This window comes from Bubalus bubalis, chromosome 8 (assembly GCF_019923935.1).
Source record: "Bubalus bubalis isolate 160015118507 breed Murrah chromosome 8, NDDB_SH_1, whole genome shotgun sequence".
Taxonomy (NCBI): domain Eukaryota; kingdom Metazoa; phylum Chordata; class Mammalia; order Artiodactyla; family Bovidae; genus Bubalus; species Bubalus bubalis.
In genome coordinates, this window is record NC_059164.1 from 109,912,198 (window position 1) to 109,934,574 (window position 22,377).

The 22,377-nt window shown below is 37.2% G+C and overlaps 1 protein-coding gene across 1 annotated transcript in view; it reads left to right on the plus strand.

The window, feature by feature from the left end:
* CNTNAP2 (contactin associated protein 2) overlaps window positions 1–22,377 on the plus strand; it is a 2,308,807-nt gene that overhangs the window by 922,078 nt on the left and 1,364,352 nt on the right. The window contains exon 4 of the mRNA XM_025292067.3: window positions 20,675–20,822. Coding sequence (XP_025147852.3) covers window positions 20,675–20,822 — 148 coding nt within the window. The remainder of the gene's footprint in view (window positions 1–20,674; window positions 20,823–22,377) is intronic.

A 22,377-nucleotide genomic window follows, 5' to 3' on the forward strand; every position in this document is an offset into this window, starting at 1 on the left:
CCTGAGCTTAGCCCCACAGAAGGTATTATCTTTATTGTCTGAGACTGTAAACAAATCTGCCCTTTTCTGGAGAAGGAATACTATAGCTACCTCCACAGCTGCTTACTATGCAATCACCCTTAAAAAGATGGTCCCAAACAAAAGCTCTGCTCACAAGGTATCCTTGAACTTGAGCATAGCCCCTGATCTGTTTCCCAGCAAGGGGTAGATTTTTTAACTGTTTAACTTTAATATTTATGAGACTTTTTATTGTTTATATTGTTTCTTGGGTCATTTTTATAACATTATGTTTTTTGTGCTATAGGGATCATTTCACTTCCAGTTAACATTTTTTTTTTTTTTTTGGCATAAAGCTTCATAGCATTCTCTTAATTTTATCTTTAGTCTCTATGTGTAGTTATATACTCTCTTCATTCCTAACATTGATAATTTTTCTTTCTCTTGTTTTGGGATATTAGTTTCACCAGAGAGTTTCCAATTTCACCTACTTTGTAGAGAATCATCTTTTGACTCTATTAAATGTTGTGGGTTGTTTATTTATTGACAGTCTTATTAATTCTTTTCTTATACATTCTTTGAATTCATTATAGTCTTTTTCCTCTAAACTTCAGAAACTATGTGCTTAGGTCATTCATTTTCACCATTTTTTTTTTCTTTTGTACTGGACGAAATTGTCTTTAATTTTTCCTCAAAATTCTACTTTAGCTTCATGCCACAGATCTATCTCATACTATTTATGACTAATTTGTTCTCAGTAGTTTTTAATACTATTTGATTTCCTTTTATTATCAAACTGGCATATTTGACCCTGTGTGTCTCTATTCTTTGAGTTTATCCGAGATTATGCTGCCAGTTGGTGGCACGTTGGAATTAATTTTTTTTTTAATTTTAGAGCCTAGTTTTTGTTTTGTCTTAATTATGTTCTTTAGTCAATGTAACTGAATTGCCTTGTCTTCTGAAAATGCATTTTTTATGATACCAGTTTTTAGCCATCAATTGTGACTTGCTTCAAGCTTAAAATATGTAATTTCCATATATTTTTCAATCTATGCTTTGTAAAATATTTGCAAGGTTTTAAAAATCTGTGATATTTAAGATTATTCTTTTATCTAAATCTCTGTAACTTTAGTAAGTTTTGTTTGATATATCCATAAATAAAAGATATATGTTTAAAATTTCTATTATTATAGTGATTTTTATGAGTAAATTCTTACTGAAACTTTCTAATTGGAATGGTTATTCAAAAGAATATTTTCTATATGCAGTTATTTAAAGATAACAGGAAATGCAGAAGGTATTTCCTTTTACTCATTTTTTTATGAAGGTCCTGCCAGTGAGAGCAGATAAAACTTTTTTAGAGCATGGGAGTAAGAATGTGTAGATTCTTTCACAGAGTCAGAATTTAGTTAATCCATTCAGAGAAAAAGAAAAAAGGTATCCAAATTGAACTTACCATAAATGAACTCTTTCCTATGCAACTACAACAGAGTGGAGATTCTCATGACTTTTTAAAGTTGTTTAGCCAACTTGAGAAACAACCTTGATTGACATAAATTATGGTCAGTCTTTTTGCATATGTCTATGTGATTTCTACAAATGTACATCTTTTTATCTTGCCTCTTGTATAGCATATTATTTTAATGCCTAAGAATAAACAGGCTTCTCTGAAAATAGCCTTTATCCCATTGAGTAGGTATTTAAACTGTGGATCTTTGGCCTTAGAGCAAATTAAAAAGTTGTCTTTAAATAGCTTAACTTGTCTGTTGCTTCCTTTTTCCTCATCTAAAATAAAATTACTAAATTTATCAGGTAGTTACTATACTCTTAAATTTGATAATGCCATCTGATTAGCTACCTCAGACTGTGTTGATTGAAAATTTTCTTTCAACTTGTAGATATTTTCTTTAAACATGGCCTTTACCTATTAGAATATGAAATTCAAAAATGGAAGAAAAGGTACATATGAAACAGAGTGAACAATTTGGGGCAATTTGCATGGCTATGGGCACCCAACTCTAAATGTCTCGATAATCCTTTTATCTTTTTCAATTCTTCCTAACAGAAAGTATTTTGACATCAAAGTTTTTTTAGCTTAGTAATTCTCATGAGAAAACACAAAACAATAAAAATTGAATGTCTTGCAACTAAATTTTATGTCTGATGATTTTTGCTTCATTTTCATTTTAGTATAAGAGAGAATGATCTGCAAAAGTTAAAAAAGAGGGGGTTCAGATTATTAGAATCCTGTTACTACTCATTAGTATATTTGAAAGTGTAATTTTTAAAATTGCATGCCTATGTCTTGACAAAACACTGTAATAATTTTATAGTATAATACTTTAATGAAATCTTTAAAATTCAGAGACAGCTTTGCTTGGTAGAACAAGTAACTTCCAGGTACTGTGTGATCATAGCAAGATACTTTTTAATAGCACATTCCATTTGAATTTTATTTGGTTAAGAAGTAGGAATTTCTCCAAAAACTTTAGTTGGATCCTTTGATGTGATTATTACCATATTTGGCATTATAGAAGAATAAGATTGAAAGTAGAGGGAAAAAAACTGGGAAATTATACAACCTCAGGTGGGAAACAAATAGAAGAGCCTAAACCCTGGAATGAAAAATAAATGAATCTGAAGAACAGTAACAGAATTTGATAATGAAAACATGGAAGAAAGTAAAGTTAATAGAACCAAACAGTTTAGGAAGAATGGGATATTGGCAAATTAGAATTCTAGATATCTTTTCAACTGGATATACTCTAAGGACTTGGAAATAATGTTATTGAGAGATTATAATTAAATAGGAATTTTGTACTCATTACCAGTCAGTGTTTTGATCAGAATCTGATGGATCATTCCAAAGGATTTACCTAAACAGAATTTAATGGAGGGACAGTTAAATATGAAAGTGAAAGTTGCTCTGTTGTGTCCGACTCTTTGCAGCCCCATGGACTGTAGTTCATGGGATTCTCCAGGCCAGAATACTGGAGTGGGTAGCCTTTCCCTTCTCCAGGGGATCTTCCCAACCCAGGAAGTTGGGACCTTTCACAGTTAAGTGTGACCAGGTTTAAAAAGGAGTGAAGAAGGGCAGATGAGAAACTCACAGATTATAAACCCAGGGAAGCCATTACCATTCTTGGGACTTGCAGACCAAATGGAAGAAACATTATCAAGACCAGTGAGAGCTGGGCCCTTGTAAGACTGGCTCCTGAGAGGAGTTGATGGTTTGCTGATGTGACCTATAAGTGGAATATAATCAGGTGCCAGAGAGTAAGACAGTAAAGTCTTCTTGCAATGTTGGAGACCTGGGTTTGATCCCTGGGTTGGGAAGATCTCCTGGAGAAGAAATGGCAATCCACTTCTGTATTTTTGCTTGGAAAATCCCATGGATGGAAGAGTCTGGAAGGTTACAGTCCATAGGGTTGCAAAGAGTCGGACACGACTGAGCACACACATGAGGAGAGAGTAAGGGAACCTGTTCAATTCAGTCTGTAAGAGCTAGCTGCACTATTACTCAGGCTCCCAGGAGGTTAGAGAATAAATCCAGGCAGTGGAAGAAATAGATTGACAGCAAGCTATCCTCACAGAATGTAAGAAAAAAGGCAAGCAAGAGGGTGATCTCACTTATGAGAGGGTGAGGAAAACGACGGGATCTTTAATAATCCACAGAGAAACTAGAAATATCCGAGGAAGATGGAGAAGTAATCTGAGATCAAATGTGCAAAATAGAAATGACCCTGAAAAAGAGAAGATGACTAACTATGAAGGATGCTGAAGATAAATTGAAAAACCAAGAAAAAATTTACCTGGTCATCATTAGTGGTCTTTCCGATTTCCATTTCAAAAGATAGCGATTGACAAATTGATGAAACTTAGCCAGATCATTGGAGAAGGCAATGACACCCGACTCCAGTACTCTTGCCTGGAAAATCCCATGGATGGGGGAGCCTGGTAGGCTGGAGTCCATGGGGTCGCACAGAGTCGGACACGACTGAAGTGACTTAGCAGCAGCAGCAGCAGCAGCAGCAACCAGATCATAGAGAAAAAGGGACATGCAGAGCCCAGACCATTTAGTTGAGAAATTTTGTAAAGGAAAGGAGCAGAAAGCTCGGACCAGTAAAAATGGAGGAATATAATGTACAAATAGTGTTCTTGTTTTCCCTATAAAAGGTAAGATTCAAGTATTTTGGAAAAAAATAGGAACTTCTGTAAAACCCAAGAAGTGTTTGTGATTTTGGCTCTTTCACTCTATCTTAAAGAAACATTACCAGGTATTAATCTTGGTATAGAGTATAAATTGAGAAAGAATAAAGTCGTTATTAATGGGCAATTTGAGATACATTTAGTGTCAAAATTGTTAGTATTTCATGGCATGAAGCTATCCAAATGAAGAATTTCACAGTGTTAAAAAATAATTTTATTTAATTATTTTTGGCTGTGCAGAGTTTTCATTGCCGTGGGGACTTTTTCTAGTTGCTGTGAGCTGGGGCTCCTCGAGCTGCGTCCGCGGGCTTCTCATTGTAATGCCTCTTGTCGTGGAGCACGGGTCTAGACTTGGACTTCAGTAGTTGTGGTTCCTGGGCTTTAGAGCACCCGCGCAGTAGTTGTGCACAAGCTTAGCTGCATCTTGACATGTGGCATCTTCCCAGACCAGGGAATCAAACCCATGTCTTCTGCACTGGCAGGCGAATTCTTTACCACTTAGCCGCCAGGGGAGAGACACATTTTGAAGATGGTAAGTTACTTTGCTAATACTGACCATCCCCCTAAATAAAACTCGTTTCGTTGATTTTATGCTGATGAGTCCATTTGGTTCCACATTTGGAACCAGATGTATTCTGGGTACCACCATGTATATTCTCAAATTCATAGCCATTGAAACAGCAAATTCTTGAGAAAAACAAAGTTTAGGAAGGGATCCGCTGAAGGCAGTGCAATCCATTGATTCCTCTAAATACTCTGAACTGTTTCTAGATTAAGCCAGCCAGCAGAGAACTAAATAACTTGCGTTGGCAGTTTTGATTTCCATTGTAAAATTGTGTTTCAGCATTTAGAAACTTTAAGAAGCTCCCTATGAAGGTTGTTGCTATCTTCTTATACAGATGCTGTTGAACACTCTGTTCATTGTGCAGCGTGGTCCCTTTTACACTGGGCTCATTTGAGAAATCTCTTTCTGGGCTCAGTACCAGGAGTCTTCTGTTTTGTCAAGCAGCTGGTTAGATTTTATTTTTACAGACAAGATGGGTCTCACTACTGAACTTGTCTCCGTCTGTATACTTTGCCATGAATCTTAAAGCCAATGTTTTAGACACAACCCTCCAAAAAAATATGTTTTGTGGTTTATTTTTATCAAAGTAGTACATAAAGAAACATTTTTAATCAAGTAGTACATGAAGAATTAAATGTAAAAAGCAAAAGTTTCTTTCCCAGTATCTCCCCATCCCTGTCTCCATTCTTCCAATACCTTATATAGCAGGTTGTTCATTTATCAAGTTTGAAATTACTGATTACTAATTCTTGACAGATGAACTTGCAGTTAGTTAGGCTGTTTTTCCCCATATCTGGCCTGTTTTTAGCGATTATATCAACATTTTCTCAAACGTTTAAAATTCTTTGGGGGTTAATTTTGTTACATGTAATAATATACTCACAAGTGGGTTTGCCCTTCTATCAAATTTTGCTAATATCTTTTGACTCTTTACTTAAAAAACATGAATTTTTTCATCATATTCTTCCTTCTCTCTTCTTTCAAACTTTTCCATCTCCTGACTCCATCAGCTGTGTGGTACTTTAATGCAGTCAAGCTTGACAGCATTCCTTTTGTATTTTTTCCTTTGTATATATATTGATTTCAAATGCTGGAGAAAAAGACAGTTGATAGCATTATCTAATCACTTTCACCCTTTCTTATAATTTGACATTTAGGATGATGAAAAATATATAGAGAAGTTTAGAGCGAAGTACAACATAAATACACAAATTAATGAATTTAAGTTGTAGAGAATATACAGATTTCTCTGAAATTTAAGATATATGACTGATGCTATAATCACTACCTGGCATTTTCTTTAAAAATTTTAAAGCACTCATCCATTCTCTGGCTCAGAAATTCTTCTACTAGGCATTTTCACAAATACTTCGAACAATTTCATTCATAAGAGGAAAACAATTAAAAACATCATTGAGTCTGTCAACAGAAAAATGGATAAACAATGGTTATATAATTATACAATGAAATAGTACTCACCAATAAAAAGGAATAAGCAAGGGATACATATAAAAGCAGTCTTCCCAGCTGGCATTAGTGGTAAAGATACCGCCTGCCAAGGCAAGAGTCCTCGGGTCAGGAAGATCCTCTGCAGGAATCTTAAATTGAAGAGTTCCTCTAATAAAATAATTTAAAAATCTTCATAACTTTGGCATAATGAAAATCACTGGAAATATTTCTCAGGAGCAGAAGCGTCCAGAGCACTGCTGCTTATATAGCAGAATGTTGCAGCATTTTCTCCCCAACATGTTTGCTGTGGTTTAGCAACTGCATCGAGTGTGCTTTTAGCAGAGTTCAAGTCCATTACCAAAGTGAACATAGATTTGATGGATGGGTTTGTGTGTGTGTGTTAATTTTCACATTGTTCCTAGCATTTCTCCCTTGATTTTGATATGATTTTTGTATGACCATTTCCTTTTACTTCCCCCATCATGTCTGGAATTCCCAGCCACTTTGCATACTGATAATGACATCCCAACACCTCTGGGAAGACTTTATTTATTAGCCTAGTGTCCGGTTTAATCAGACTAGCAAGCTAATTCCTGTAGGATATTGTCTAACCTATGGCTTATTAACTATAAATAGCTTCTGAACTAGTTTTTGGTACGGCCAGAAATAACAAGAGCTATGAAATGTAAAATTCACATTTTATTTATTCATTTAGGCAGTAAACTGATGCTTACCGAACACCAGACACTGTACTGGGGCATCAGAAAATAGTGGTGAACCAGAGGCTTGATCACAAGCTTCAGTGCAGACTCACTTCTGAAGCAGTGATGAGGGGTATAATCACAGGCATAATGAAGTTATTACAATTGAGTGAAGGGAATAAAAAGCATAGTATATTATGAGGCACCCTGAAGAATGGCGGGTAATTGAGGGTCAGAGGATGTATTGTACTGACTGTCAGAAAGTGCTATGTAAGCTGAGTTCTGCGGGATTGGTAGTACAGCCTGATCAAGATGACGGCAGGAATGTTCAGGTGAAGAGGCCAGAGTGAGGCTGTAACAGATGCAATACTTTATGAAGGCACTTCTTTTCTTTCTGCCTCAGCAAGGAGTGTAACTTAGGCTTCGAGACTCCCATCAAGACTGCAAAGTGGGAAATCTATTTCTAACCTTTCGATATGAATTGATGGCATGGGACAATAAAGCTCAAAATCCAGCAAGAAATAAAATTTCACTTAAAAGTGATCATGGTGATCACAGGTTTACGACATCAACCTAAGGATTCATCAATATATGTTTTTATAGCAGCGGAGATGTTATCTGTCTTAAGAAAATAACAATATCTCACTTTAGGAAGTATTTATATATTGTTGTTTTTCTCACGTAATATCCCATGTATGCGACTTGTTAGTAGTAATAAAAGTTCTTCCTAGGCTTGCTTGCACAAGAGCTGGGTGTTTTACACACATTTTTCAGTCTTAAGCAAAACCTTTGCACTGAGATGTATCTATACCTTTTCTTTCGTTCACTGCAGGAGCCCGTGATCGCTTATTTTAGGTTTCTAAAAGGTGAGGTTTTAGTGAGGGCTAAATGTATGTATTCTCTCATAAAACACTTTCTAAGTTGCACTTCAAACCCCATAATAAAGAATTTGAAGGGAGCATATTCTAAATCCTTATATATTTTCTTTAACTCTGATAAATTATATGCTTCAAAGATTGACAAAATGCTTTTCTGAAGTTTGTTGGTTTTTAAATGCTAAGTAGCTGAAAAGTCTTCCAATGATTTTAGATTTGGCTCCCTATCTGGGGAAATATCTGTTAATATGAAAGAGCGTCAGACCAGGGGTTGGCAAACTCTAGCCCCTTGGCTAAGTCAGTTCTCTCCCTGTTCTTTTAAAGTCAGGGAACTAAGAAGGCTTTTACATTTTTCAAATGTAAACTAAAACTAAAACTAAAAAAGATAAAGAAGGATCTGGGACTGAGAGGTCTGTACCCTGCTAAACCTAAAATATTTACTATTTGGTACTTTAGAGTGAAAAAGGTTGCCTCTACCCTTCTCTTACATCAATGAAACTATTGTATGAACTAGAAGAAATACTTAGTGCACATGGGGGGAAATCTTAGTTATTAAAACTTCAGTCGTGTTTAGATTATTCTACAATTAGCATCCTGAACAACTCACTACTTTTTAAAAAGTTCTTTGCTGTTGTTCATTGTTCAGTCATAAATTGAGTCTGACTCTCTAAAACCCCATGAATTGCATCATACCATGCTTCTCTGTGTGACCTAGGAGATCCTAAACTCCCCTCTGCTCTGACCTCAAGTACTACTACTCATTCATTTACACACCAGCCCAATAGCAGATCGGTTGGTAAAGCATCTGCGTGCAGTGCAGGAGACCTGGGTTTGATTCCTGCATCAGTAAGTTCCCCTGAAGAAGGAAATGGCAACCCACTCCAGGATTCTTGCCTGGAGAATCCCATGGATAGAGCGTGGCAGGCTACAGACCATGGGGTCACAAAGGGTTGGACACGGCTTAGTGCTGTGTTTGTGTGTCTATGCTTCCCTGTCCTTCACAATCTCCCACTTTGTTCCAACTCATGTCTATTGAGTCGGTGGTATCATCCAACCATCTCATCCTCTGTCACATACTTCTCCTCCTGCCTTCAATCCTTCCCAGTATCAGGATCTTTTCCATGAGTCAGCTCTTTGCATCAGGTGGTCAAAGTATTAGAGGTTCAGCTTCAGCATCAGTTCTTCCAATGAACTTTCTATTTCCTTTAGGATTGACGTGTTTAATCTTCTTGCAGCCGAAGGGATGCTTCAAGAGTCTTCTCCAGCACCACAGCTTGAAGGCATCAAATTTTTGTCTCTCAGCCTTCTTTATGGTCCAAATGTCACATCTGTACATGACTACTAGAAAAACCACTACTGGAAAAACTATACAGACCTCTGTCAGCAAAGTGATGTGTCTACTTTTTAATACACTGTCTAGGTTTGTCATAGCTTTTCTTTCAAGAAGCAAGTGTCTTTTAATACTGTGCCTGCAGACACCATCTGCAGTGGTTTTGAAGCCCTCCAAGATAAAATCTGTCACTGTTTCCACTTTTTCCTCATCTATTTGTCATGTATTGATGGGACTGGATACCAAAATATTAGTTTTTTGAGTTATGAGTTTTAAGCCAGCTTTTTCACTTTCCTCTTGCACCTTCATCAAGAGGCTCCTTAATTCCTCTTTGCTTTATGCCTTTAGAATGGTGTCGTCTGCATATCTGAGACTGTTGATATTTTTCCTGGCAATCTTGATTCCAGCTTGTGATTCATCCAGACCAGCATTTTACATGATGTATTCTGCATATAAGTTAAATAAGCAGGGTGACAATATACAGCCTTGATGTACTCCTTTCCCAATTAGGAACCAGTCTGTTGTTCTATGTCCAGTTCTCTCTGTTGCTTCTTGCCCTGTATTCAGGTTTCTCAGGAGGCAAGTAAGGTAGTCTCGTATTCCCATCTCTTGAAGAATTTTCCAGAGTTTATTGTGATCCACACAGTCAAAGGCTTTAGCATAGTCAATGAAGCAGAAGTAGATGTTTTTCTGGAATTCTTTTGCATTTTCAATGTTCTGATGGATGTTGGCAATTTGATCTCTGGTTCCTCTGCCTTTTCTAAATCCAGTTTGTACATCTGGAAGTTCTCGGTTCATGCCCTGTTGAAGCCTAGCTTGAAGGATTTTGAGCATTACTTTGCTGGGATGTCAATGAGTGTAATTGTGTGATACTTTGAGCATTCTTTGGCATTGCCTTTCTTTGGGATTCGAATGAATACTGACCTTTTCCAGTCCTGTGGCCACTGCTGAGTTTTCCAAATTTGCTGGAATACTGAGTGCAGAACTTTAACAGCACCATCTTTTAGAATTTGAAATAGCTCAGCTGGAATTCCATCACCTCCACTAGCTTTGTCCTAATGATGTTTCTTAAAGCCCACATTGACTTCTTTAAGTGCATCCTTGACTTCACATTCCAGGATGTTTGGCTCTAGGTTGGTGATCACCTAATCGTGGTTATCTGGGTCATGAAGATCTTTTTTGTGTAGTTCTTCTGTGTATTCTTGCCACCTCTTCTTAATATCTTCTGCTTCGGTTAGGTGCTTGCCATTTCTGTCCTTTATTGAGCCCATCTTTGCATGAATGTTCCCTTGGTATGTTCCCTTCCTAATTTTCTTGAAGAGATCTCTACTCTTTCCCATTCTATTGTTTTCCTCTATTTCTTTGCATTGATCACTGAGGCAGGCTTTCTTGTCTCTTCTTTCTGTCCTCTGGAACTTTGCATTCAGTTGGGTATATCTTTCCCTTTCTCCCTTGCCTTTCACTTCTCTTCCTCTTTCAGCTATTTGTAAGGCCGCTTCAGACAACCATTTTGCCTTCTTGCATTTCTTTTCCTTTGGGATGGTTTTGGTTTCTGCCTTCTGTACTTTGTTACAAACCTCAATCCATAGTTCTCAGGCACTCAGTCTACCAGATCTAATCTCTTGAATCTATTTGTCACCTCCACTGTATAATCTTAAGGGATTTGATTTAGGTCATACCTGAATGGTCTAGTGTTTTTCCTTTCTTTCTTCAATTCAAGTCTGAATTTTGAAATAAGGAGCTCATAGTCTGAGCCATCACTTTCATGCATTGGAGGAGGAAATGGCAACCCACTCCAGTGTTCTTGCCTGGAGAATCCCAGGGATGGCGGAGCCTGGTGGGCTGCCATCTATGGGGTCTCACAGAGTCAGACACTACTGAAGCAACTTAGCAGCAGCAGCAGCAGTCTGAGCCATAGTTAGCTCCCAGTCTTGTTTTTGATGACTGTATAGAGCTTCTCCATCTTCAGCTGCAGAGAATATAATCAGTCTGTTTTAGGTATTAGCCTTCTTTGCTGCATATTTTAATAGTTTTTAGGACAGTAACAAAAGAATCACCATAAGTTTAGCCTTATTTTATTATTTTACTAAGCATGACGATTTGTGAGTTACAGAAATTCTATGTTAGTAAAAATAAAAAATAAATCCTTCTAAGCATATATACAAATCACAGCCATGTCAGGAGATTTAATAGCAGTGACATATAATTTACAAGCTTATGTAAATTGATTTGTCAGTCTTACAATGATGAATTTGTCTGACTCTCTCATGTATCCACGAACCATATATTATTGTGTGGCATTTATCTAAATGAAGGTTGAATTTTAAAGGATAATGTTCTATTCAAGAAATGTTTAAATTCATTTTAATTTTTCAATTTTCGATGCATTTTTTCAAATTGTAGGGGTTTTGTAAAAATCAGCTGTATATCTTAGTTTGTTTTTCTGTTCCTTTTTTTAATCCATGTGAAAAGTACAAGAATTGTAAGAGCCAAATTATTTGAAAAAATAAATTCCTTTTCAAGCCCTATGACAAAGTAGTCATTGCTACTTTAAAAATACAGCATTATAGCAGACTATCCTTTCTTTTTATCATAAGTAGTGTCATTCCAGCTTTTGAATTACTTATATTAAGATTTGCAGGAAAACTGGCTAATGTTACAATAGGACTATATTTTTAGAAAACTTCTGAGAAAAGAAAATATTAATATTGTCAAAATTAGTGTACATAAAAATGTCGAGAAAACTAAGGCATACAGGCCAAATAGCCCACCTGATAAATGAGCCAGAAACCAAGTGTATGCCCAAAATGTACATCTGATGAAAATGATCTACCAAACTTTGATATTCAAATAGGTAACATCAAATAAAAAAAAATGTGTTGTGCCTAAATAGAAAAATCTTTATTCCTTGCTGAAAACTTGATTCTCAAGCAAAAGTCATTGTGGGAGTGGACGGACTTCTTACTTTGCCCTGGTTTGCCCAGACTAGCTGTTCAGCATCAGTTAAGTGCTCTGCTTTCTCATAGCCTGAATTTATTGGTTTGAAAAAATAAGATCCCTCCCAAAGTTAGGATTTCCTATAAGGCACAAACCATACCGTGTGTACTAGAAAGCTTTAAATAAGAAAGTAATATATAAATATTGGATGTTGTTTTGTTAAATCAATGACTACACCTCCTTCTAAATTTCTTAACTTTTCTGAATACTGTTATAGAACAGACATTTCACATGTATTTACACCTTTATGTTCAAGACAACGATCAATAACGCCTATATCATTCCTCTGAAATATTTTCAACTTCAATTAAGGATAATGTCTTAAGTCTTAGTATGCTTGGAAATGAAAAGAAGTGTAAAAAACACAGTCTACTGATGCTGTGATTCTGAAGAAAATACCATATGCCATGCATTTGTTCATAAATAATAAATGTTACCCTTTCTGAAAAGCTATGCTGAACATCTCAAATTTGCTGTGTGACCTTTCAGTTTCATGGAGACATCTCAAAGACAATATATTTAAATCTTCACTAATTATCTTTCCCTTCAGATATCTTTGTATTAGTCAGTATTCTTTGTTGCTTTAAAAAAAAAAATACAAACCAGTGAGGACACAGGTCAGATCATCAAAAATCTTGTAGATTTACTTCTGCAGGCTCTGAATTTAGATGCTGAAATGACATCATCACAGATGGGCCTACTTTATCTTCCTCTGGTGTCCATCCCTTTCTATGATAACCAGAGTGGGCAATGGGAGCTCAGTGGATGGAGAGCTTCCATTCCTAGTAGTTCTGTATTTTGCTTTGCTTTCTCCTCACGTGTTGTGCATTTGGGGTCCAGGATTGAAGACGTGTCCTGTTGCTCCTCTCCAGCATTCACTTCCACAGCATCATTCCTACCTTCTCCCTAACACCTTCACTCCTCCAGAGCACGTGTAACCAGGGTATCCCATCCACCACTCTCCTGTATTTTATAATATGCTATGGCATCTTCTACTGTTATACTAGGAACTTTGCTTTATTTGGGGAACTGTATTTTAGTGGTATGTGTGTGTGCTAAGTTGCTTCAGTTTTGTCTGACTCTTTGTGACCCCATGGACTGTAGTCCACCAGGCTCCTCTGTCCATTGGATTCTCCAGGCAAGAATACTGGAGCGGGTTTCCATGCCCTCCTCCAAGGGATCTTCCCAACCCAGGGATCGATCCTGTGTCTTTAAGTCTCCTGCATTGATGGGCAGGCTCTTTACCACTAGTGCCACCTGGGAATCCCATTTTAGTGGCCCCAATCTTAACATTTAAATTATGTGACATTTTTACTGAAAACACTCCAGTGAATTTTCTTTTGGCCCAATTAATATGAAGTTTACCACATTGTCATGGCCTTCAGGCCCTCCTTGCTTCTTCACTGTGCTCCATAAATTCTGGCTTCCTTCCTGCCCCCAAAACATGCAGCATATACTCAAGATGTTTGCATTTCTTACTTTTGCTTGTATATATATTATATATATATATATATATGTATATATATAATTATACACACACATATATATTTACAGGCATACCTGGGACATATTGCGTGTCTGGTTCCAGATTACTCAATAAAGTGAATATTGCAATCAGGGGAGTCACATGAGTTCTTTTTGTTTCACAATAAAGCAGTGTGAAAGTTATGTTTATACTATACTGTAGTCTGCTCAGTGTATAGTACCATTTTGTCTAGAAACAATGGCCACATCTTAATTTAAAAATACTTGATTGCTAAAAAATGCCAGCCCTCATCTGAACCTTCGGGGAATTGTGATCGTTTAGCTGGTGGAGGAGGATCTTGCATCAAAGTTGATGCTGCTGAGTGATCAACATGACGACTGTTGAAGGTTAGGGTGCCTGCGGCAATTTCTTAGGATAAGACAACATGAAGTGTGCTAAGTCAGTTGACTGTTCCTTTCATTTAAGCACTTAGAGGCCATTCTCGGGTTATTAGTTGGCCTAATTTCAGTATTGTTCTGTCTCAGGGAATAGGGACGCCCAAGGAAAGGAAAAGAGATGGCGGAATGGCAGGTCAGTGGGGAAGTCAGAATGTACAGAATGTTTATAGATTCAATTCACTCTTATATGGGTGTGGTTCAAGGCACCCCCAAGCAGTTGCATGAGTGGCATCAAAGGATCACTGACCACGCATCATGATAGTGAGTATAATAATAATGAAAAAGCTTGAAATAGTGCAAGAATTACCAAACGTGACAGAGACCTGAAGTGAGCAAATGCTGTTGGAAAAATGGTGCCAATAGACTTTCTCCAGGCAGTGGTGCCAGAAACCTTCAATTATAAAAGCATCCGTGAAGCAAAAAAATGAGCCATACCTATAATGTACAACAATACATCCATATTATATAACTCAGTGTATTTAATTTACATATCAAATCCCACTCAGTCGTGTCCAACTCTTTGTGACCCCATAGACTGTAGCCTACCAGGCTCCTCTGTCCATGGGATTTTCCAGGCAATAGTACTGGAATGGATCGCCGTTTCCTTCTCTAGGGGATCTTCCTAACCCAGGGCTCAAACCCAGGTCTCCCGCATTCTAGACAGACGCTTTACCATCTGAACCACCAATTTATCAGAGCATAGTTGATTTAAAATGCTGTGTTAGTTTTTGCTGTACATCAAAGTGAATCAATTGTATATATACAATATACAATATATATACAATTGTATATGTACATATATCCACTCTTTTTTAGATTATTTTTCCATGAAGGTCATTAAAGAATATTGAGTAGAGTTTCCTGTGCTACACAGGAGATCCTTGCTAGTTATCCATTTGACATATAGTAGTGTGTATATATCAATCCTGATCTCCTAGTTTATCCCTCCCACCCTTCCTATACCAGTAACCATAAGTTTGTTTCTGTATCTATAACTCTATTTCTCTTTTGTAAATAAATTCACTTGTACCATTTTTTCTAGATTCCATATATAAGCAGTATCATGTAATATTTGTCTTTCTCTGTCTCACTTCATTCAGTATTATAATCTCTAGGCCCATCCATGTTATGATGAATGTCAGCATTTTGTTCTTTTTTATAATTGAGTAATATTCCATTATGTACATATACCAAATCTTTATCCATTCATTTGTCAATGAACACTTTGAATGTTTCCACGTCCTGGCTATTGTAAATATTAAATATATCCATTGCATATTGTTTATTATTTGCCCCACTTTGTACTGGCATACTGTATACTTTAATAATGCAAATGCCATGTGAGCTGAAACTGTATTGTCCACTTCTGTCTCCCCAGTGATTTGAACAGTATCTGGTGCATAAAAAGATCTCATGTATCTCCTGAGTGAATGAAGGGATATATGAATATATAGCACTTTGAGCAGAAGTGCTAAGGTTGAGCCTCAGTGTGGCACCTGCCTCTCTTGAATCAGGTGGATTAAGACTGAATATTCGATAACATTGTAAAGAAAATCTAGGTGCTGTTACTTAGAGAGAAGAGGTTGCTGGAGAGGGAAAGGATGGATGTCTACCATTTTATCCCCCCTTCCCTCTTTTTGTCACCAATGCCAATATGCAAATAGATTGGTTTATATCATTGCTCGTACTCCCTCCTCTCAAAGTGTTATTAATTCTTCTTTTGAAACGTTTTCCATTCCCACCACGTGGCATTGACTTTGAACTCTATGACTCGTCTTTCTGCCCCCTACTTGATCTCCCACCATCCAAGATCTTCTAAATATGGCTCTTATTCTATCATTTAGAAAAGAAACACATGCTGTATTCTTCTGTCCACAATCAGAACTTGTTAAAACACTCATGATTAGCCAATATGAATGCTTCTTCCAGTCAGATTTATGTCCTTATCACTAATTCCTGAATATAGTTTATGTTTTCAGAGTCTGCAATTTTAGTTCCAAAGTAGATTTTTTAGATAGGCTAGTCAAATCTTTTGGGGGACAGACATGGAGAAAAGGAATAAAATAGATGAGGGCTAGAGAAGTTACCCCTAAAGAGCAAAATTTCACCACAACTACTAGACTCAGGGTATCTCCAACCCTAGATCTGAGTTCCTTCTTGTGTGTGTGTGTGTATTTTTAATTAATTAATTAATTTTAATTGGAGGGTAATTACTTTACAATACTGTGTGTTTTGCCGTACATCGACATGAATCAGCCACAGGTGCATATGTGTCCCCACATCCTGAACCCCTCTCCCACCTCGCTCCCTATCCCATTCCTCTGGATTGTCCCAGAGCACCGGCTTTGAGTGCCCTGCTTCCTGCATTGAACTTGTGCTGGTCATTTATTTCACATATGGTAATATACATGTTTCAATGCTATTCTCTTAAATCATCCCACCCTCGCCTTCTCCCACAGAGTCTAAAAGTCTGTTCTTTACATCTGTGTCTGTTTTGCTGTCTTGCATATAGCATCGTCATTACTGTCTTTCTAAATTCAATATCTATGGAATATGTTGTCTTGGTGTTTCTCTTTCTGACTTACTTCTGAGTCCCTTCTTTATTCCAGTCTTTCCCAGTCCTCTCCTGTGTCCTTCTCCCTTTCTATCTCCTAAACATCTTTCTGCCCTCCTATCCAGTTAAAGTCTATCTCTTTCTATAGTTCTCCTGATTACATTGTTTTCATAGGATTCCAAGGATTATTGAAATCACTAGCTATGCCACACACTTCTGTACTTCCTTTAAATGCTGTCTTTTGCAACATTTTTTTTCATATTTTACTTTAGGCCTGTGATATCAGGATTTGAAGTGAGAAATATATATTTTTGGTCTTTATCCATGCTGTCTGCCACACAGCTTCTGAAACTCCTGGGATTTCCTAAGTGATAAGTTTGATAAAGCTGAAATGCGTGTCTTTTGTTATTCATAACAAATTCCTTTCAACCCACACCTGAGTTTATGTCAATGAGGTGATTTTTTTAAAATTCCCTTGATAACCTTAAGATGAAACCAACCATGTGATTTGATTAGAGAGTTGAAACTTTCAGCCACATCCTGACCTCTGAGAAGGAGAGCAGGGCAGGAGATTGAGTTCAGTCCCCAGTGGCCAATGATTTGATCTTCACAAATGCACACAGTAGCTGCCAGAAAAATCTAGAATTTCAGGAGTTCAGAATGCTTGGTGAATAAATAGAGGTGCTAGGAGGGTGGTACCCCTGGAGTGGGCCCGCAGCCCTTCTCACCCACCTTGCTCTATGCATCTCTTCCATCTGTTCCTGAGTGGAATCCTTCAGCATAAACCAGTAATCTAGTTTGCAAACTGCTCAGAAAGCAGTTGAACCTAAGGAGGGGGTCGTGGGGACCTCTGATGTATGGTCTTTCAGAAGCATGTGTGGCAAACTGGGCTGGAGATTGGCATCTGAAGTGGGGGTGCTCTTGAGGAACTCAGCCCTTCACCTGTTGGATCTGAATCTACCTCCAGGTAGATAGTGTTAGGATTGAGTTAAGGTATGGAACACTGGCTGGTGTCCACAGAGAATGGCCTGGCGTGTGGGAAAACCCATACGTCTGGTGTCAGAAATGAAGTATTAGGCAAAACAGGAGAACACAGACCAATATTTTTTTTTCTTTTTTCAGGCTTCATCAGACTAGAAATGTCTCAGAAACAGATTTCTAAGGAAGTTATTTACTGTCTGTGTTGTTTTTAATATTCCTATACCACTTAGCACCATGTTAAGCATATGTGTGTGTGTGTGTTAATCACTCAGTCATGTTTGACTCTGCGACCTCATGGACTCTAGCCCGCCAGGTTCCTCTGTTTATGGGATTCTCCAGACAAGAATACTGGATTGGGTTGCCATTCCCTTCTCCAGGGTATCTTCCATGAACTCAGGGATCGAACCTGGGTCTCCCACATTGAGGACGGATTCCTTACCATCTGAGCCACATGGAAGCTTATAGCTATATATGTTAAGCATATAGTTGATCCTTAAGTTAAAATTGTTTGCTGGCTTTTGTTGAATCTTATTTAAGATAATATTTAGATTAATCTATATGCACTCGGGAATTAATTCAGGGATTCTCACTGGTATTCCTTTTGAAGCCAGGACAACCAATAATGATATTAAAATGCAGCCAGTTTAATAAAGTAAGCTTGTGGCTTCTGTGTAAAACTAAAAGCTGGCTAGAAAAATACCTACAAAGAACAAAGAAATCTGTTTTCCTCAATCAAATGTTGTCAGCACGATGCAAAGAAGATGTCTATTTATGTGATGAAATTTAAGATCTAAAGCTCAAATGGTTTTGTCCAATGAAGAATTGCAGAGGATGTGGCTATTTTGAAAGGCAGTGGTAGTATGTATTGGTATGGCCAAAAAGTTTAGATTTGGATTTTTTCCATAATATTTTATGAATGATAAAAACATGAATGAACCTTTCAGCCAACACAACAGCTTCAGGAAAACCAAGGAGAACACAGTAGGAATCATTATTGAAGAATATCTCAGTTTCCAAAGCATATAATTGTATATTTTATAGACTATTAGGACTTCCCTGGTGACTCAGCTGATAAAGAATCCACCTGCAATGCAGGAGACATAGGTTCCATCCGTGGGTCAGGAAGATCCCCTGGAGAAGGAAATGGCAACCCATTCCAGTATTTTTGCCTGGAAAAATCCCATGGACAGAAAAGCCTGGCAGGCCATGTTCCATGGGGTAGCAAATAGTAGGATGCTACTGAACACTAGCACGTGTGTGCGCACACAAACACACACACGGATACAGACTGTTACCCATTTTGCAGATTATTGGAGCCAACTGAATGTTCTAAAGAGTAGTTTAAATCTTGAGGAAATATTTCAACATACCTTTTTTGCAAACATGTATTTGTGTGCAATTAAACCAGAGCCTTCTGTTTCAAAGCTACTATGTACTCTTTATTGAAGGTATCTCTTTACTTGCTTCATAATAATTTTATGTCTTATAAAAGTTATTGTAAAAGATACATTTAAGGGATAAAGCTCCTCATCTAATGTAGAAACAAATTCAAAATATCAGTTAAGAAAGCAACAGGTTAGCCATGTAATATAGTGCTTATGTTGTATCATGTTATGACTTAAAATGTTCAGTGTTCTTTCTAAATTTTTTATTTCAATGTTTAAGAGATTAATTTAAAAATATAAAAGAGGATCTCATGTGGAATATAGCTATCCAAAAACTCAAGTTATTTAAGATAGGGACAGCTAGAATGTGTATATGAAATTAAGGCTGCTGCTGCTGCTAAGTCACTTGAATCGTGTCCGACTCTGCGCAATCCCATAGACAGCAGCCCACCAGGCTCCCCCATCCCTGGGATTCTCCAGGCAAGAACACTGGAGTGGGTTGCCATTTCCTTCTCCAGTGCATGAAGGTGAAAAGGGAAAGTGAAGTCTCTCAGTAGTGTCTGACTCAGCGACCCCACGGACTACAGCCTACCAGGATCCTCTGTCCATGGGATTTTCCAGGCAAGAGCACTGGAGTGGCTGCAGCTCATGTTTAAAACTGGAGAAGGATATGGCCACTCACTCCAGTGTTCTTATTTTGGAGAGCCCATGGACAATGGAGCCTGGAGGGCTACAGGGCATGAAGTCTCCAACTCAGACACAACTTAGAAACTAAACAAGAACAACAAAGCATGTTTTAAATAGCTTACACATGTATTTCTCATTTGTTTGACATATTTTAAAATATTTTTGGTCTCTTGCTTTAAGTCTTCTTTACTTTAAGTTATAATTTTATATTGATATTTTCCTGTTATTAGATTGCACACTCTTTTTGAGTGTAGCATCTATGGCTTTCCTTACTCCTGGGTTTCCCATATTACCTTGTGTTAATGCTTATTATGCAGTAAATGTTTTATAAATGTTTGCTGAGGAATGATGGCCATGACCAAAGAAAATCCTTTTGTTCTCTGCCCAAAAAAAAAAAAAAAAATAGACAATATGACCTTTCAACATAAAAAAAAAAATTGTGGCAAATAATTCTTGACAAAATCTTCTATTAATAAGACATATGAAATAAATATGTTCACATATAGTTATGCTAATAAAATGTAGAAGTCCCTGACCTCTGGACAGTGTATTCAGTTGCTCTTTTTGCCAAACTCAATGATGAAAAGTTTTTTTTCAGATTTCTGATGATGGCATGGGTAGTCATGAAGAGAAGATTTTTAAAAAGCAAGAAATGTGGTTGGAGTGTGTTTTAAAAAATGTATACTGCATAGTTTAAATGTAAAATAATAGAACTCATAATTGTTTACTGGATACTGCAGTGTATGTCAGAGTGTTTCATTCTTTTAACATGTGTATGCATTTCCATATATGAAAGAACCCGTGGAAACTTTGTCCTAGCTCGCATTTAAAATTGGCCCTGTTTTTCAAATAAAGAAAGTATGGAAGCTTTTTTCAATTAGTTTATGGTTTAGAGAATATAAAATACCTCCATTGCATAAGACAGTTTACATTTATTTTAGCACATAGAGTACATGGCGGTTTCTAAAGTAGTTTGCCCTAATTTTCAAATCTCTCTTTTTTTTTTTTTTTTTTTTGCCAGGCATTTCCTGGGAACGTCAACTCTGATAGTGTTGTCCGGCACGATTTACAGCATCCTGTCATCGCCCGCTACGTCCGCTTTGTGCCTCTGGATTGGAATGGAGAAGGCCGCATTGGGCTCAGGATTGAGGTCTACGGCTGTTCTTACTGTAAGTACCATACTGTGGAAATTGGTGGTGGATTTTTGCCATCTTCATTTAGTTAGTAATTTCATTATTTTGAATTATTTTAGTTGCTTTCTCTGACAGTGAATTGCCATGTATCTTTATATAAAAAACATATAAAGTTGTTCATATGTTTTAAATATATATTTACATTTTTACACAAATATACATATAAGAATAAACAAAGAATACCTTTAGTAGAGGATTTGGGAAATGGTTATTGTTAAGTGTACTAACAGAGAAAAGCTTATTAATAAAAATGCTTGAAGTCTTTTGAAATATTTGAAAAGTAGAAACCTGTGCTTTTATCTATCTTTCTGACTCTTTTGGAATAGATTTTGAAAGTAGTCTTAAGAACTTCCTTCTGGTTCTCTTCAGTTTCACCTTTTGTTCTTTTAAAACCAACCACTGAGTTTTAATGTCAATTATATTTTATATATCTACAAGTTTTATTTGTTCCTTTTAAAAACTTACTTGTTTACCTGAAGAGTTTCTTCTCCTTTAGTTGTGTTTTTTATCATCTTTTTGCAATTGTTTTTAGTCATCACATCTATGGCTAATGATTTCAATGTTTGGATTTTTGGGGATTGTCATTCTACTGTCTGTTTCAGCCAGTTTTGTTAGGGGTGCTTCTTTTCTCCTCCTCTTGTTCCTCCTTTTTTATTTTATAGATAGATAGATAGAAAGATAGGAGTATAGTTGCTTTACAGTGTTTCGCTATCTTCTGCTGCACAGCACAGAGAATGAGCCATGGGTATGCACATACCCCCTCTTGTTTTGAATTTCCTTCCCTTCTAGGTTACCGTGGAGCATTGAGTGGAGCTCCCTGTGCTGAACTGTAGACCTTCATTTCTTCTTAACATCCTCGTCTGCCTGGCCTTCTTGTCCTCATCTTTATGCTCATCCGTCTTCTTGACTGTGACCTCAGTTTCTTCTAAACATTATCTGTGGAACTCCTTTCAGGCCCGAGGTTGATGGTAGCTTCTGGAAAAGATGGATCTTTGCCTGTTTGTTTCTGTGAAGGCATTCCTAACACACACTTACTGTAAAGACTACTTGAGGCTTTTTGAGGCTAGTGGGTACTACACATTCAGTTGGCAAACACAGGATTTGCAGACACTGGCTTTATTTTTATTGTCAGCTGTGCTGCCTGGATTGCAGGATCTTAGTTCTCTGACCAGGGACTGAACCCATGTCCTTGGCAGTGAAAGTGCTGAGTCCTAACCAGTGGATCACCAGGGAATTCCTCCAAACACCAGCTTTAGAATATGAATTGTCTGGTAAAATGGTCCTCTCCTCCCAGGAAGCTTTTCTGCCTGTTCTAATTGGCTGGGAGAGGTGAGGCTGGATACACACAGCATAGGGAATTAGATCAGCTTCAAGAAGGAATTTCCTACTAGACTTTCCCCCACCACTGCCTACAGACCCATAACAACAAAAGCTTAACTGCAATCAGAAAATGCAAATATCCTATTGAAAAACCTTTATAAAAAGTAACCAAACATTTGATAGTTTATAATAAAAACTATATAAAAATTTC